The following is a 17,637-nucleotide window of genomic DNA, read 5'->3' as shown; positions in this document are numbered from 1 at the left end:
TCAGAAGAATTTGTACCAACACAGGGGTAGATTGTCTTATCCTGGGGAGAAGCTGAATTCAGTTTTGGCTTTGCGTTTCAGCTTTGGTAAACTCTTATTGATGTTTCCTGACTTTTTGGTAGTGACACAGAAAAGAGAATGTTTCATTTGGGTGTGGCAGTCTGATTCAGACTTGCAACACATGTGGTTGTTCACAAACACCAACTGTGGAATTTGCACCATTACTTTTACAAGGATGGACCATTTTGGAACAACATTTTAGCAGAAAGTTTTTTTTTAAATAAATTATTCTGGATTTATTTAATACGCTAATTTTTTTCCATATAAACCATCTATTAAAAACACAGTTAGTGTGCACTATATTCTCATCATTTATGAAAGTTTTGACAGCTCTTGTCTTGTTCCTTCGTGTTATTAATACCTTTCTTTGTGAACTTCTTTACTTAAGCAGTACATGAGTAAAACAACACAAACTCTGAATTTCTTTAATATTTTGCTTTCTTACATTTGTGTTAAGAGCAACTTTTTGATGAGAGGAAAAAAAAAACACAACATGCTTTGAAAATCATTTTGCATAGAACAAAATACTGAAAACTTCAGGTCTTTGGTTTTTCAGAAAGTTGAAAAAAAAAGCGCTATTTTTTTTCCCGGAAATTTTGTTATTGAAATGACCAAAAGAGCAAGATTCATGGGTTTTCCCCGGGAACACCGGCTTCCTCCCACACTTCCAAATCATGCTAAATAGGACAAGTCAACCAGTGACTCTAAATTTTTTATTGGGCATCTCCAACCTTGCAGTGGATTTACCAAGTTTTAAAAATAATATTTTTACAGGTCGAAGTCCTTTTTTTTTAAGTTTGAATAACTATTGCAACTGATTACAACAAAAACAATGGCAGGATGCTAAAAATGCCATAATTTGCTATAGGTGTTCAGGATTATAAATGTAAGGTTATGATTTCATCAATTGACATAAAAGCTGGAAAATAATTTAACTAGATCACAAAACTATGCAAAAATGTTACCTCAGCTGCTCGGCATGCAAAGTCTGTGTGTTCTGGACTTACTACTTGACCGCAGTTCACAGTGCTATTCAAAATGTGTTCATAATAAATGTGTAAAGCTTAGATACATGTCAAACACATTATTTTATTATTTTAAGCATAAATCGTTGTTAGTGTTATTGTGCTGGGTGTCTTTAAGTAGGAGGTCTTTAAGTAGGAGGTTAATCAGCCAATTATTAAAAACTGATTATGTTTGGACGACATTTTTTAACAGCAATTTCTAAGTAGAAACCCCAACAGATGACAAAATACCTAAAAAATGTATGCAGAATTGGCAAAAATTAAAAAAATTGAAATAAAATATGAATTAAATGAAATAAATGTGATTAGAAAGAACAAAGAGAAAACCAAAACAACCAGGATTCCAATTAAAATTTGAATGAAAACAGATTTAAATGTGAAGTTAGACAAATAATATATATATATATATATATACGTGAGTATAATATGTGAGTATAAATATTAAGATATTTTAGCTTAAAAAAAAAGATACTTTTATAAATAAGATCTGAATTTAAATTTGAATTTAATAACAAATTACACATTTCTTTTTGTTTGGATTATATTCAGAACATAGAAGGGCTCAATTTTTTGCTTAATTTTATTTTATTTATTTATTTATTTATTTATTTATTTATTTATTTATTTATTTATTTATTTATTTATTTATTTATTTATTTAATGGATTATCTCGGTTGTTCACTTGTGCCCTGCTTGTACCTTTTCGTGTCTACCAAAATAAATTCAACTTCCGGTTTTAAAGGAAGTTGTTCCTGTTGCTAGGAAACAGCGCAACACCACGTAAACTATTGACGTAAAGAGTCTACAGTAATCTGGCGACTAACTTATTCATTTTTGACGGCTCATTTTAGACCCTTTCTATTGAGTTTAGGTTTAAATGCACATTTATTTAACTAACTTTTTTTTGTAACTTATAGGAAAGTTAGCTTGAACTGATAATTATTCTTTTTGTTTCTCCAAAATAAAAGGGGAGGATGTATGTTGATCCTTCCACCAGTTCCCACAGGCCTGCTTCTGGAAAAACTCAGGTATCAACCACAATAAATATCACTTTTAAGTCATTTAAACTAACTGACATCATTATAAATAGATAAGAACTGTTTTTGAATTTCAGGACATTTCCAACTCCCATGTTTTAAGAAGTGTTTTCCAGGACGTTTATTCAAATGACATAACGGGGGAAAACCTTTTATCTAATATGGTCAAAACAAAAAACGGAAGAGACAACTTTCACTGCAGACACGTGGAAGAGCTTCAGCAGGTATGCAGGCTATGATGACACTATCTGTTTGAATAAATCTACGATGATAATGCAAGTATTTGTGTTCACAAACCCAGGCCTTCCTTGAATACAACCAGTGCATGAAGGAAACAGAAAAAGTGAAGGATCATTTAATCCAGGCCAGAGCTCAGGCTGCAGCTAAAGAGAAGTTTGCCTTTGAGAGGATGACGGAGAACCTTGGAGACATTTCAGAGCACCAGGAGCTTTTTATAGGTTTCATTTATTTATTCTTTTTGCCATTTTTATTGTGTGATCAATGCAGACAAATGAGCTTTTACTGGAAATATGAGAAAAAAAAGCTTTTTTAATTGATAATACAATTTATTTGTGATTTCCAGTCAAGTCTGCCTTTCCCTGGTGTGTAGATGAAAATCTTCTTAAAGCAAATGATTTAATTTCTCCTCAAGACTACATACCCACACAAGAACCCCCCATCAGAGCAGCAAGTACTTGACCCTTTTTATGACATTATCTCGTTAAAAGCTGACTAACTTAACATTTCTTTTTTTTTTTTTTCCTTTTCAGATAAATATAATCTGGCTAAGCCCTCCACGCCTATGATAAAAGAGCGTCAGAATGATGCTTTTATGCCCACTAAGGAGAAGACAAAGTTAGCGATGAGTGGTTTAGATCACAGCTTGACCTTTGACTCCAACTCTGACATCCAAAGAGGAAAAAGTGACCTAAATAAGGTAACAAAAATATGAAACAGATTAAAATAGAGCTGTTTCTAATTTTGCACTGATTTATTTTCTGGTTTTTTTTGATACGTCAGTGCAGATTTTAGAATTTTTTTTTATTGTATATTTTAAATGTAATTGTACAGGAACAACTAAAACAAAAAGTTTTTTGAAACAAATGTAAATATATTTTTATACAACATTTAAATATTATTATGTCATAACAAAGGAGCATGTAAATTTAGTCTTTAAAATTATTATTTTCCTCATTGTACGTTTTGCTACAATCTTTTTCTTAACCTGTTTGTTTTTTTCTTAAATTTTCCCTTTAAATGATTATTATTTTGGACACACACACAAATAATTGAGATATTTAGAATGTTTCTTTCGCTTTAAAAATGCTCTTTAATTTGAAATGGTTTATTTCAAGCAATCAAATAAAGAATAATGCATAAACAATACAATAAACAGAGGTTTACATCTTTAAAAAGACACGTTAAAATATAATCATGCATTAAATTATAGATTGCTTGAAAGGGAATGGGAATTTATAATTTACTTTACATAAATGATCATTATCTAAGGTTCTCGATTGATGCTGGGAGCTCAGGGATGCTGAATGATGATACTAGTATTGAGATTTTGCAGTAAAATCCAAAAGGGAATATTAAAACCTGATTTATGTGCTCCAGAATGTCACCCAAACCCAATTGAGACCAAAGTGGAAGGATAAACCGAGTGCGGCGGATCGATCAGAGGGTGTCAGAGAAGTTCAGAAACTAAAGGATCGACAGAACTTCCGCCGCAATCCCCGCTTCCTTCCACCGACAGCCGAGCATGGCGGCGTGTCTCTCATTCAGCGAAGAGGCCGCGGGAAAACAGAGCATCGGAGTAAAACCTCTGAGGAGCAAAGGTACCACAGTGAGCATTTTTAATGCATTAGTAAATATTGATTTTGTGCTGACGCGAGGGGTCATCAGTTTGGGATATACTTGACATGAAAGGGGCATTCTCCTCACATCAGTGGAAACAAGTTTGCATCTGTTTTGTCTTGGAGATGAGTAACAGGGTTCCCCTTTGATCTACACAATAACCTTTCATGGATATTTTTAACCAGACTGTGACTCATCGTATCCAAACAGTGCTGCATATTTCCATGTGTAAAAAAGCTGACAAGGAAACACCGAAATGCAAAAACCATCTGCATTTTTTTTCCCAAAAAATAAAAAAACGTATTCTTCTTTTTCTTTCGTTGTGACAGCTCATCTGATGATCCTCCTGTCTTCGTTGCAAAGCCACCAGTGCTAAGTTTTACTGACTACACAGTCGGGCATATCTATGAGGTTAGTTTTGGTAATTTCTTCCAAACAATCCCGGCTTTATCAAGCACATGAACAGACGCTGTGGCGTTCCTTCTCTTGTTACAGACCACTTTGGAGCTGAGAAATGTCACTTCGTCAAGCCGTCACGTCAGAGTTTTGCCTCCAAACTCCCCTTACTTTTCCATTGGACTGGGTGAGCCCTTTCTCACGAGAATTATCAATGCTCGCATGGTGTGGAAAACACAAAAACAGTGACTAACATTTGTGACACAACGACAAAAGAATGCCAGTCAGGACGAAAATGTAGTAGAGCATTTGTGGAATGTAGATTGTAGTTATCAGCTCTTCCATGAGTGACATGGCTGTGCTTGTGTTTGCATGACATGAAATGTGTTTTAACAGGGAGATTTCCCAGTGAAGAGGGAGTTATTGCCCCCGGGATGAGCTGCAAGTACTCGCTGCGCTTCACTCCAGACTCCCTTTCAGACTACAAGGATTTTCTGGTGGTGGAGACTCAAGCTGAGCAGGCGCTCCTCGTGCCAATTGAGGCCCAACGACCTCCTCCTATACTCACCTGTACGTATGAATGTTCTTAAAGTCTGATCATCTTCTGGTTTATTTTAAAAGTGTTTCAAGTGGTCTTTTAATTATGATTTGTAGTCAAAATGATAAAAAAAGAAAATCTGTCATTTTCTATAACAGAGATCTACAGCCTTCAACTACTAATACAAACCAGCAGCGGCCATAAAGTCTGACTTCACCCTTTAGAAAAATAAGACACCAATTTGTATTACTGTTACTATCAGGATTATTGTTTTTTTGTCATAAATAAAACAAAAACATAAAGAGAAAATAGCCTTTTTAAAAAAAAATATGAAGTAGTCTATAATTCACATGACTTCCTTTTAGAAAAAATAAAAGACACCTTGTCCCATACCTGATAATCTCAATGCAGAAAATGTAATAGTACAGAGTGTAATTTCAGCAGTGATATTTAAAAAGAATATTATAAAAAGTTATTTATTCTGTTGATGCATCTCACCTATAAATGTGTACATTTTACTAGCTAAGATTGAATCAGAGCTGATTATAAGTGACCCTTTCCAGATTTTCAAGACAACATAAAATGCTTAAATGAAAAAAAAAATAGAAACCCGTCTTAAAATCCAATTATCTTTAATTCTGGCTATGCTCACTGACATCCAACTGATTTACTGTGGTACACGGCACTCAAACATATGTCCAAATGTTTTAGTAGAACTTTGGTAAAGTTAGAAGCAGCCACACCACTTAGTGGATTACTCTGTACATCAGCTGTTTGTAAATGAGTTAAATAAAGTTTGACTTATTTCACTGAAAAGTATGTTACTTTTAAAATTTACAAACATTTGATTTTTCTTGAACTGGAGAGCCACAACAGGGAGGTCAAAGAGCCACATGTGGCTCCAGAGCCACAGGCTGCAGGCCCCTGGTCATGAACATAGTCTCCGTAGAGCGGCAGAAGATTATTAGAATTTCACCTCAGAGTTGCTGAGAGCTCTCTGTTTAGCTCACTGTCTCAAACGGCCAGACAGCTGGTTCCTCGTGCAGCAGGTTTATTATCTCAGATAGGATCTAAGCACAGCTAAAAGTCCACAAAGCTAAATCAGAGTCAGACAGGCAGAGGTAAATCACAAGTATGGGAGCATCCAAAAAGAGACTATAATAGTCAGGATCCAGGTGAGGGTCAGAAGAAGCAGGGTCAGGTAAACAGACAATCAGGTTCACATAGAAACGCTCGGTAATCCATGCATAGTGGCACAAACAATACTTCGCACCGGGCAAGGCTCTGTGTGCTATTAAATCATTATGTCACTTTGTTTATATTAAAAACTTTAAACTTTAAATAGACTATACATTTTTATTTATCGATATGCATATTCATTCATTGATTTGGTACTCTTATTTCTAATTGTGTTATTTTTTTCTTTTTCTTTTATACATACACATTTTTTGTCTCTGTTTTGTCTTTCTTTGTTATTGTTTGGCAAAAAAAAAATTTTATGAAAAAAAAAACGTAAAATTTTAAATTTTGTACAAATCTTAAAGTTATCGTTTGTTTTGTATTTGTTTTATACTGTAACTTTAATCTGGTTAAATAAAGGTTAAATTGAAAAAATGATATTTATACTCCCGATTCCCAAAGATTGAAGAAGCTTACTTTTGAGCTAGTTTTCCTCATAAATGTCTTCCATCATCATCAAAAAAAAAAAAAAGTAATATGTGAAAAACACTATTTTCATGGTAGTGGGTCTTTAAAGGTTAACCAAACCCTAAATCAACTTTTTTTTAGGAGTTGACCTCTATAAATGGGGCTTTAAAAGGGCTGTCTGTTTGTTATTGCCAAATATTTGACAAATTAAAATAAACTTGTTTAATTCTTGAAAATATAGGGAAAAAAACACCAGTGTGCTGCCCCCTACAGGTTGAATCGAGGTATTACAGTTTAATTTTGTGACTGGTCAAATGACGTCATTTCAGAAGTCCCACGTCATGATCTGCAGCTCCAGTCATGATAACAGTCCTTTTCCCCACCCCTCTGGATTTTCAAATTTTGGCTGTGGATTTAGTCAACCCCTAACATCCCCTGTTTGTTTACCCTTTAACAGAAATTGAATGCTCTTACAACTAATTCTTTTAAGTTGTGTTCCTCTAAAATCCTTTGCAGTGCCCAGAGTTCTGGACTGTGGTTACTGTCTGGTCGGTGGACTGAAGTACGTTGAGTTTTTGTGTCAAAATATTGGACGGAGTGCTGGGACTTTTTGCATCGTTCCCAAAAGCCAGTGGCCTTTTTCCAACCTCAGGGTAAAACATTTCATTGCTGCCATTTCAAACCAAAACTTAAAAAAGTAGTATCTAAAAATAATCGTATCTGTTTAAAAACTAAGAGTTGTGTTATTTAATCTTTGGTTAAGTCTCTGTCTAGGACGTACTTCTCGGAGCAGCCTCCCTTTGCGGTGGGACCCTCGTTGTTTCAGCTGAAGCCTGGAGACACTACTGTGGTGGAGGTGAGTATTTAAAGACTACAATCAGCTTCATTGTGACTATCTCAATAATGTTTTGTTTGTTTTTTAGGTGGTTTTCTTTCCAACTGCTGCACAGAAAAGTCAACAGACTTACACGTTTGTCTGTGATAACTGCCAGGTGAAAGACTTTTCAATCCAAGGTAAAGATTTTAGCCCTAAAGTCACCAAAAGATTTAGCATTAGGTCACAATCACATTTTAGTCTTTTTAAAATTGGAATGGTGTGTGTTTTGGGTTCTCCAGGTGAAGGTCAGCTGGTTGCCCTCCAGTTTGTATCTGCAGAAAAAGAGCTTCCTGAAGTCGGGGAAGTTCACGACGTCACTGCAGAGCATTACGTCCGATTCGACGCGTGCAACCCTCATTCTGTGCTGCATAAAACACTCGTCATCCGGAACAATGTGTGAGCATCACGTCTTTTGTTTGTGGAGACAAGAACCCAACAAGGGCCACAAAGTCTCACTTTATTGTTAAAAAATGGACAATATTCATGCTTTTTTGGGAATTACACATTTATTTATAAATGTAGCTTTTAAATATTACAATAATCTAATCACCACAGTTTCCATATGTTTATATATATAACAGTTGTAACTTATTTTATCTTTGACTGCAGCACACACTAGTGCCTTTCAAAATAAAACCCACCCAGTGTCATGAAAGGTCCTCCTGCTGCAGCAGCTTTAGTTTGATTAAAAATGCAAGACAGTCAAGCATGATATTTTTATTATTAGGATTTGGGGGTGTTTTTTCCTTTTACTATCAAAAATAAAACTGAATAAAATAAAAATAACATTTTAGTGAATTCTATTTATTAAAAAAAAAAACTCAAAATATTTAGAAGAACCTGAGCTTTTTATTGTCATTCTCTAAGATATGAGACACAAAACACATAACTAAATAATTTCAAATCAAAACTTTTATCACTTTAGTGTAATTTACCAAAATAAAAGGCTTTTAGAGACTTTTATTTAACAAACTATAAATTAAAAACACAAATTTAAAGAATATTTATACATTTCTACTGAACGTTTTTGCTTAGTTGTTTGACATGTTACAGTAAGATCTAAACACAAATGATAAACTTAAATAACTAATCTATTACTTATTCAATCGTTAGCATTTTTTATTAAAGCTAAAGAGCCACAATAAAGGGATAAAATTGCCACAAGTTGCAGACCCCTGGAATAAGGTGACCGAGGAGAACAATTTCGCTTTTTTTGTACTTTGAACAAAAGCTAAATGTTAGCGTGAAGATGTAACATACCCTCAAATTTGCACCTCTTAAAGATGGAAACCAGTCATAACATCACAATTGTAAATAAAAACATTATTTTGTCAATTTAAATAATTTCACTCTTTTTTTTTAGATATATGTGATAATATATCATTAAGAGGACCCTAAACCAGCCTTTCAGTAACAATAAAGTCTTCTAACCTCAATATTTATAAAGAAATTACAACACTTTAAAAAAACATAATAATGTACAATGGAAGCATTGTTGGTGCACAGAAACATATTTCTTAGAATAAAACTCATGTAAAAGTTGCTTTTGCAGAAGTAATCCTCGCTGATTTTCTACAATCCTCCTCACAATTCTTCCTCTTTCTCCTTTTTTGAAGCCACTTGGACCTGCCTTTTCAGTGGCAAATCAGGCAGCCCAACTTGTATCCCCATCCTCCAGGAGAAATCTCTAAACCCTCTCAGATCCATGCAGCCACAGATGATGCTTTTCAGATCAGCCCTGTGACCGGCCTACTACCTCCAAGTCAGGATCAAGAGTTCTTGTTAACATTCTGTCCAAAAGAGGTAAAAAAGAAGAAAAATCGCCTGATTTCAGTGTCGTCTTTTGTTTAATAAAACAACTGTTTTATTGTGCTTTCAGCTAAAGGATTACCACAGCGTTTGCCGTTTGGTCCTGAGAGATGTTCCCGATCCCCCGTCAGAACCTAGCGAAAGCAGGCAGGATTCTCTGTATCTGTGAATGTCAATAGGAGTAAAACCGGAGGGAAGAATGAATCATTTCTGTGTCTGTTTCTGTATGATAAGCAGCATCGACTCCCAGCTCTACAGTGTCATCGCCATGGAGATAGAGGTCAAGGGGTCAACAGAGCCCTACCAGATCCTTCTGGAGCCCTATGCTGTTATAATCCCAGGAGAGATTTTTGTTTGCACCCCCACTCGCAGGCAGTTCAAGGTTTTATTTCTTTTCACAAAAGTAGATATAAATAAAAAAAATAAATAATAGAGATTTACTTATTTTTTTATTCTGTTTCAGATGTGGAATCACAGTAAAACCTTCATCTTTTTTCAATGGGAGAAGCTGAAGAACAGCTGCCACAGAATAGAGGTGGAGCCCCCTACTGGAAGAATAGGTGCATTGCACTTTAATTTTTACTCATTTAGAGTTGTACAACCTTTATTTTAAATTAAAAATGCATTTATTTTTTTCTTCAGAGGAGAACGAATGCTTTGATTTTGACCTCATTTTGTTTGGAGGGAAACCCGAGAAGCTGCAGACAAATTTGATTTGCAACATAGAGCACCACCATCAGCCCGTCACCTTACCAGTAGAAGTCTCCTTCAAAGTAAGAGCTAAATGATGATCACTTTAGAGCAGTGATTCATTTTATCAAACATGTTTTCTTAAATAGGGTCCCACCGTGACTCTGAATGTCCCCAGTGTGGACTTTGGGCTTGTGAGGCTTGGAGATCCGACTCACAAGAGCGTGGAGCTGACAAACACCACCCAGCTCGAAGCTTTCTGGACTCTGATGGAGAAGGTTGAGCCGCAGGAGGGCCAAGTCACACAGGTTTGAGCTCAAATGAAGAAACAGATAAAATCAGGAGTTTTTTGTTAGTAATCTTTATCTAATCCTAGATCTCTGTGGAGCCATGCTGTGGAATACTGCCCCCGCTGGCCTCCTGCAGTGTAGACGTCATCTTCAGGCCACAGTTCTGTAAGCAGTTTAAATCAGAACTGGAGCTAGAAGTCGAGAACGGACAAGGATGGTGAGTAAATATCATCCAGAAAACGGCGCATGCAATGTTGTATGGTCCGCAGTTGCTACCCGTCCTCTTCCTCGCTGTTACCCGCCATCTCTCTTCAAAATGGTGGCTTATTTTTTGGTTTTATCTCCATAGCAACCATTTTATGATTTGTTCGTCTGGGGATGCCGAACAGATCGACATGAGTTTCAGAAGACTCGGCTAAAGTAAACTTTTAGATTACCTTAGCAACGAAAGTTATTTGCTAACCACGCCCACATTACTTATATGCTTACATCCTGTGTAATATTATTTCTTTCAGCTTCAGTCTGTGATCGATATATTCAATATTTACAATATTCCATTAAAAATGTGGGAGTAATAGGAGGACGGCACTTTTGTGAGCTTGCTACACGCATGCTGTTACAAGTCTACAACTTCTAATAGCATATTTTTTTCCCAATTGCTTCCCAATAGCATCCGTGAATTTAGGAAATGATTGAAGAAAAACTCTGGGGATAGTTTGGTGATTGTAGCTGGCAGTAAAAGTGTTTTTTGTAAAAATTCAAGATGGCGGCCTCTTTCTAAGGTCAAAGGTCGTTGTAGACCTAGGCTGGCAGCATGTGTGTGAAATTTTGTGAAAATCGGTCAAACAGGGTTCAATTTTCCCAAACGTCAAAATCGATATATCTCTTATTTGGAAACAAAATCGCCACTTTAAGATGGTGGCCTCTTCCCAAGGTCAAAGGTCAATAAAACTTTGATGGTTCTAGAATGAAGCTACCACATGTTTGCGAAGTTTCATGAAAATTACACAAACAAAAGTGTCGTTTTTATCATATTGTGGAAAAACGTGAAAATCATCTTAGCAGCTAAACAAATAAATATAACATTAATATATTGAATATAATGTTCTGGTCCAATTTGTATCTCCTAACAGCCATCTTTGGATTCAAGCAGACGTCCAGTCTCCTCAAGTGTGTCTCCTTAACTGCAAGCTCACCTTTACTGAAATTTACCTCGAAGTTCCAAAATCGGCCTCTGTGACGCTCTTCAACCAGACCGCGCTGCCGGCAAAGTTCAGCTGGGCGGTACGCTTCTCTGCTTCAAAGAACTCTCTGAGTGGTGACAGCAAATCCAGCAGAAAGACTCTAATCTGGATCTTATCTGGTCCTATTGTTCAGGGAATGAATCATGTATTCCTGTGTGTTTTTTTTACCTTGCAGAGTCAGCTCCACGGTAAACACTCCTCATTTTGTAGCGCCAGTTTTGTTCCTGATTCTGGCGTCCTTGAACCAAACGCAAGCCTGGAGGTGACGGTAGAGTTTACCTCTCACGCTGATGTAAGTTCCACTTTGAAGATCGAATCTGAGGAAAATTGTTTTGGTGTTTTTAACAAGTTTTTCTGGCATTTTTCCACTGATGAAAGTAGAGCTGCCACAAACTATTATTTTAATAGTCGACCAAGCACCGATTATTTTTTCAGATTATGCGCAAACTGGATGTAAAACACACAACCATCATTAGCTTTAGAATAACTACAAATTAGATGTATAGCATTACTTGTGATAATGCTAGCATGAATGTTGTAAGCTGAATTTGCCTGCTAAAGATGCTAGTGCTGATAGCTGAGGATGCTGAAATTGATAGCTGAAATCACTGAAGCTAATAACTGAAAACGCTAAAGCTGATAGCCAGATAAAATATTAGTTAGATGCCAAATTAGGCTAAAAAACTGAAAAAAAACCTAAGTTATCCAAAATAGCTAGCATGCAGCTAAAATATTAGCTTAACTCCAAATTAGCCTAAAAACGGAAAACAGCCTAAGTTATCCAAAATAGCTAGCATGCAGCTAAAATATTAGCTAAACCTTAAAGTAGAATAAAAAAAATCTAGCAGAATCCCATTATAACTTTCAACTTTACTACACTTTGACTCCATATAATATAAAGTAACGACTAATCGACTATTAAATTAGTTGTTGACTATTTTAATAATCGATTAGTTGTCGATTCGTCGACTAATCGTTGCAGCTCTAGATGAAAGCCATATATTAAGAAAATTAAGCTCCCTACTCCAATCTGATGCATCCACTTGTAGACAACTAGATCTATGTGTGCTATATTACCAAAAGTATTGGCCCCACTAAGGTTGAGGGACTGTAAGATGGCAGCAGAGCATGTAGACAGAGAGCTCTCAGCAACAGGGAGAGTTTCAATCTCTTGAAACTGTCCAAAAAAACAACGAGTATTTTGATTTTTTGGATAAAAACGTCATAAGATGATCAGAGTGCTTTGCTAAAAATTTAAAAAATTGTTAATATTTTGGTTTCTTTTTATTCTCAGAAAATCTGTTTCGTTGACTTCACATTTCTCCTGAATGTTTCTGTGTTCTTAGGTGGAGCTGACTGAGGTGGCTGCTCTCTGTGAGGTGGAGGGTATGAATTTGCCTCTCCTTCTTGGGATTGCCGCTTCCAATCCCAAGAAACTCCGTGTGTCTTACTCGCTGCCCAGTGATGGGTAACTTTGCATTTGAAAACCAAGCACGCCGCAACATCATCAGGCGATGAATCGCTCAGTCCTCGTGTTTTCATACTTTTGCAGTTCGCTGCTGAGTGATCCTTGTGCTTCAGCTCTGGTGCTCGACTTTGGAGATGATGTGATGTTGAAGAGGCCTGTCACCAGGCAGATGCTGATCACCAATCAAACCGCAATCGCAGCTCTTTTTGTCATGGAGGTCGAACACTTCAGTGTTTCAAACACAGAACCAGAACAAAGGTAAGAGACGCTGTCAGTCACAGATTGTCGTTATGGCAACAAACACATCTTATCCACAGATGCTCAAGAGTCAGGACTAAACTCCAAACAATAAAAGCAGAGAAGTTAGAAGCTAAAATGCAGGAAGGTGAGCTTTCTCGTGTTTGCTCAAATAAGCAGCAACCATCTGTGGTTTCACTGGTTTTGTTTTTTTTTCTCATCAGAGTTTGTCAGTCAGCTCCTCGCCGACGGGAGAGGCGCAGCGTTCCGTGTGGTTCCTGACTCCGGGCTGCTGGGGCCATTTGAAACGCAAACTGTGGCCGTGACCGCCTTCGCCGACATGTGGGGGGAATACAGCGACAACCTCATATGCAAAGTGAGTTTTTTCCTTTTTTTTATGCACTCGAGCTTCTCAGGGATTATGTTTTATTATTCATCATTTCATGGAATAAATGGAAATGCTGTTTGTTTTGCCGCGGAAGGTCGGCGATCTGGAAGCAGAGGTCATTCCGCTGCGGATGGCTGTCGGAGGCTGCCCGCTCTACTTCCAGGTGACCGGTCCGAGAACGGACGACCAGTTCCAGGGACCAATCATACGGTCTGCTGCACTCAACATGTTTTCTGATATTTATCATGATGTTTACTTAAACTTCCTGTTTTTGTTGTTAGTTTTGGCACTCACATACCCGGAGGTGACACCGTTTCTCGTCCTCTGCGCATCAATAATCCGTCTTCGTATGGTGAGTCTTTTAACAGGTGTGGTGCAAAGGTACGTTCCCCCTGAAAGAATGTGTGTCCCCGGTCTGAGGCATCGTTGATTTGTTTTCACTCATATTTTGTCCCAAAAAGTGTAAAAAAGAAGATGGATGATCATGATATACTTTATTGTTTTGCTTTTGGGAGTTTGCATATTCAATGTAAAACAACACAAACTTTGTTTGACTAATTGAGAATGAAAAACGCAATTTATGAAAGCGACTTTGTTATGAAAGCATGTAACAACGGACAATTATTAAATACTTGTTGTTTCTACTGCAAATTATTGGGGGCACAGATTCTAGCAGCAGTGACCTGACAGAATCCGTGCCCTCTCTCGTTTTATGTGTCATGTGTGGTTAAAAAAAAAAAAAAAGCATCAAACATGACAGTAAACTCACAAAAGCTGTCGAATGAAGTCTGTCGTTATTGTGCACCTTATTTTTATGCTTTTTGTGGCAAAAAAATGAAACAAACAAACCGGGGACTCACATTCTGGCAGGGGGAACATAACGCGGTCCAACACCTGTACCCGTTTGTTTGGTCGGAACATTTCAGAGGAGCTGCTGTTTTCTGTGCGACAGACATCCGATTGGACTGGGAGACTTACAACATCGACAAGGACGACCGCAAACTGGTGGATGTGGTGCTGGCCTTCGGAGACCCGTTTCCTCTCAAAGATGCTGACGTCGGCAAAAAGATGAAGAGGCTTTTTGAGAGAAACCTTAGGACAACGCTGGGATCTGATGGAACCTCCTGCACCACCGCAGCACAGGTGTATTCAGGGAGAAATCTGCATGCTTTAATGCAATCCTTTTTCAAAATAAACTTTATTGTTTTCAGGAGGACGACGACAATCAAGAGGAAGATTGTTCAAAGAAAAAGCTCGTCTCCGTCCACATCCGGCCTCACGTGGGGAAACTCTCCGATTATCCTTTCTGCATCACTCCACAACAAATAGTTACGTTTCCAATCATTTTACAGAACACTTTTTTGTTTGGATACCAACGGTTTTCATTTCTGCTCAGGTGATTCCAGCAAAGAGCGGAGCGACCATCCACGTTTCCTTCACGCCTTTGACTCCATCTGAGTCTGCCACTGACAGCAGATGTTCAGGCCTGGCTCTGGGCTTCATGAGCCTGGACTCTGAGGTGCACACCCCTTCAATATTTAGACCCAGAAAAGACTAAACCAAAGCTGAACGGTGTTGTGTGTTTTACAGACGGCTGCCTGTGTTCCAGGTAAAGTCAGGAGAGCTCAGGGTTTGGAGTTACAGCCTGTCAGAATGGATCTACAAGCAGCCGTGAAGCCTGCAGCGTAAGCAATTACAGTCATGCTATTTATGTCTCCCACACCGCCAACTCAATTTATGTTTCCTAAATTAAAATAAGCGGAGGTTAGGCGAGGGGGCACAGAGGTGGTCTGATTGAGCTGCTTGTCTTGTTCTGGATTCCTGCTGATTCAGGCTGTTAGTGGAAATGCAGGAGGAGGAGGAGGAGGCGCTGCAGTTTGAGGCCTCCGCCGGTGATTTACTGAAAGTAGGACCACACAAGGAGGTGGGTTGACAGCAGTTATCAGTGGTGCATGAATTACAGTTCATGCTGTGAGAATTGTTGTTTGGCTCCCCGTGCAGCTGGTCGTTGGTGAATTTGACGTTACGCGGACGTTTCGGCTCAGGAATCCTTCAGAGGTGGCTGTGCGCTTCAGAATGGAGACTCTACCTCCATTTTCAGTGTCCAAGGCGAAGCAGAAAGTGTGGAGCAGTAGCAGCACTTCTGCAGGGACTCTGGTGCTTCAGCCACGGGACACCATGCAGGTAAAAAAAACGGGTGACAATCAGACAAATTTTATGGAGAGAAAATAGACTCACTCTGATTTGTGCGCGCGTAATTCTTCATTTGTGGATAACTTTGGATTTGTGAGCGCATATTGTTGATTTGTTATTCATATAATACATTATGTTCAAAAATTACAACATAAAAAAAATACAATTTACACATGCACAAATTAAAACTGCAACAGCTTGAAACTAATTGAATTAGACACGCACAAATCCAAAGTTCTGTACACAAATCAAGAATTGTGCACGCATGAATCCAAAGTTACGCACAACTCAAAAATTCAGCACACACACAAATCCACAGTTATGCACAAATCAGGAATTACGCACACACAAATTGGGTTGATTCTAATTTCTCTCCATAAATTTAGATGCAAAAAGTCATTTTTCTTCCCATAATGCTACAGGTGAAAGTGGCTTTCCACTCTACCGTGCATCTGATAAACCAGACGGAAGAGAAAATCCCTCCAGACACCGAAAAGGGCCTGAAGAAGTTGACGTTTAAGCAAAACCTCCTGATTCACCATAGCAACAACTCTCTGCAGGTTAGAGACAAAATACTCTCATTTTTGCTTCACTGTGAGTCTAAAAAGTGATTTTTCTTTCTCTGCAGACCGTCCCTCTCTGCGCTCATTTACTCCTGTCCACGCTGAGTCTCTCCACTGACCGCCTCAGCTTTGGAGTTTGTTACGTCGGGGAAACAAAAAGCAGAGAAATAACGCTTTCTTGCAGAGGATCCCACACCTACTGGATGTCAACTGTAAGTAACAATGCATCAGAGAAGGCTTTTACTGGTTGCTTGATGTTATTTATAGCAAAAATTCTTAACCAAATGGCCCAATTTATTTAAGTAAGCAAAATAAAATTGAACAAAAAAAACAAGAATTCTTATTTTAAGAGAAAATGAGATTGCAAGACAGAAAATAAGAAATTTTCTCGAAGCACCAGTCTTTTATTTTCTTAAGATTCAATTTTCCTGAATTGAGTCTGTCCCCGTTTCTACAGTCAGACAGTCGGGACGCGCACGTTTTCAAAGTTACACCAGACTTTGGGCTGCTCCGACCAAAAGAGCTCCACGGATCCTGCAGCTCCAAACAGCATCTTCAGATCAGCTTCACTCCCAGGTACACAAACGCAAACACAAACACGACAACAAGGACGTCAGACTCACATGTGTGTGAATGTTTCAGTGAGGACAGAGAGTTCAGGGCTGTGCTGAGGATTCAGGCTCCTCTGGTCAAAACTCCTCTCACCCTGGAGCTCCGAGGAACGGGAACGTTGGATGAAAAGTCGGGATGCGTGTCCGAGTTATCTCCTGTCAGCATTTAAGTTTGGAAGAATTTAAGATTTTAATGTTTTTCACTCAAGATTTAAAGCAGATGGGATTTTGTTTGACTTTTATCTGTGCATAAGTTTGATAGTAAAGTATTGTTCTTAACAAATACGTCCACAGAGTGTGTCTAAAACATAGACTTTGTCAAACTTAGAAAAAAAAAAAAAAAAAAACAACAATACTTCAAGTTGATGTTTTTCTAACATCTCAAAGCATCAAAACATTGAATTATTGTCTTTCTTGAAGCATATGAGTCAGTTTGACAGGAGAGGTTTAAAAAAAACATAGAATAATATTACTTTTTAGCCAAACAAAAAAAAAATCTGAAACTGCTCACTGTTTTGGTGAGAAATGAATTAAATAAAAAAGGTAAAATTGTAAAATTTTGGTTCATGGAGCATCAGCAGTGCAGCAATATTGCATAAAACATCCTGAGTTCACGAGAAGCATGTAAATGAGTGCAGTCATTTTTAATTATCTATTTATTTCATATTATTGGTATTGCTGGTATTCTTTACAGTTCATTTATGATT

General features: G+C 37.7%; 1 protein-coding gene across 2 annotated transcripts; it reads left to right on the top strand.

Annotated features, from left to right (window-relative positions):
- The first annotated feature begins 1,805 nt into the window (after positions 1 to 1,805).
- On the top strand, positions 1,806 to 17,283 carry dlec1 (DLEC1 cilia and flagella associated protein). Of its 2 annotated transcripts, XM_024280303.2 has the most exons (38): positions 1,817 to 2,113; positions 2,200 to 2,346; positions 2,424 to 2,580; positions 2,706 to 2,813; positions 2,893 to 3,059; positions 3,740 to 3,960; positions 4,309 to 4,390; positions 4,475 to 4,562; positions 4,772 to 4,945; positions 7,077 to 7,213; positions 7,324 to 7,416; positions 7,484 to 7,574; positions 7,677 to 7,833; positions 9,054 to 9,240; positions 9,317 to 9,393; positions 9,484 to 9,628; positions 9,710 to 9,806; positions 9,889 to 10,019; positions 10,086 to 10,244; positions 10,313 to 10,443; positions 11,360 to 11,510; positions 11,646 to 11,762; positions 12,817 to 12,938; positions 13,023 to 13,196; positions 13,256 to 13,323; positions 13,400 to 13,551; positions 13,658 to 13,773; positions 13,845 to 13,915; positions 14,516 to 14,706; positions 14,775 to 14,891; positions 14,960 to 15,082; positions 15,154 to 15,248; positions 15,397 to 15,487; positions 15,565 to 15,747; positions 16,179 to 16,316; positions 16,385 to 16,531; positions 16,777 to 16,895; positions 16,962 to 17,283. In XM_024280303.2, the coding sequence occupies exons 1-38, from the start codon at positions 2,060 to 2,062 to the stop codon at positions 17,098 to 17,100; spliced, it is 4,917 nt and encodes a 1,638-aa protein (XP_024136071.1). In that variant the 5' UTR covers positions 1,817 to 2,059; the 3' UTR covers positions 17,101 to 17,283. The 2 variants fall into 2 exon arrangements, 1 of the variants encoding a protein (XP_024136071.1); XR_002920114.2 differs by lacking the exons at positions 16,179 to 16,316; positions 16,385 to 16,531; positions 16,777 to 16,895; positions 16,962 to 17,283 and having other exon boundaries at positions 1,806 to 2,113; positions 15,173 to 15,248; positions 15,565 to 15,616.
- Positions 17,284 to 17,637: the final 354 nt, after the last annotated feature.

Source organism: Oryzias melastigma, linkage group LG20 (assembly GCF_002922805.2).
Source record: "Oryzias melastigma strain HK-1 linkage group LG20, ASM292280v2, whole genome shotgun sequence".
NCBI lineage: Eukaryota > Metazoa > Chordata > Actinopteri > Beloniformes > Adrianichthyidae > Oryzias > Oryzias melastigma.
This window is presented reverse-complemented; position numbering and strand designations above follow the sequence as displayed.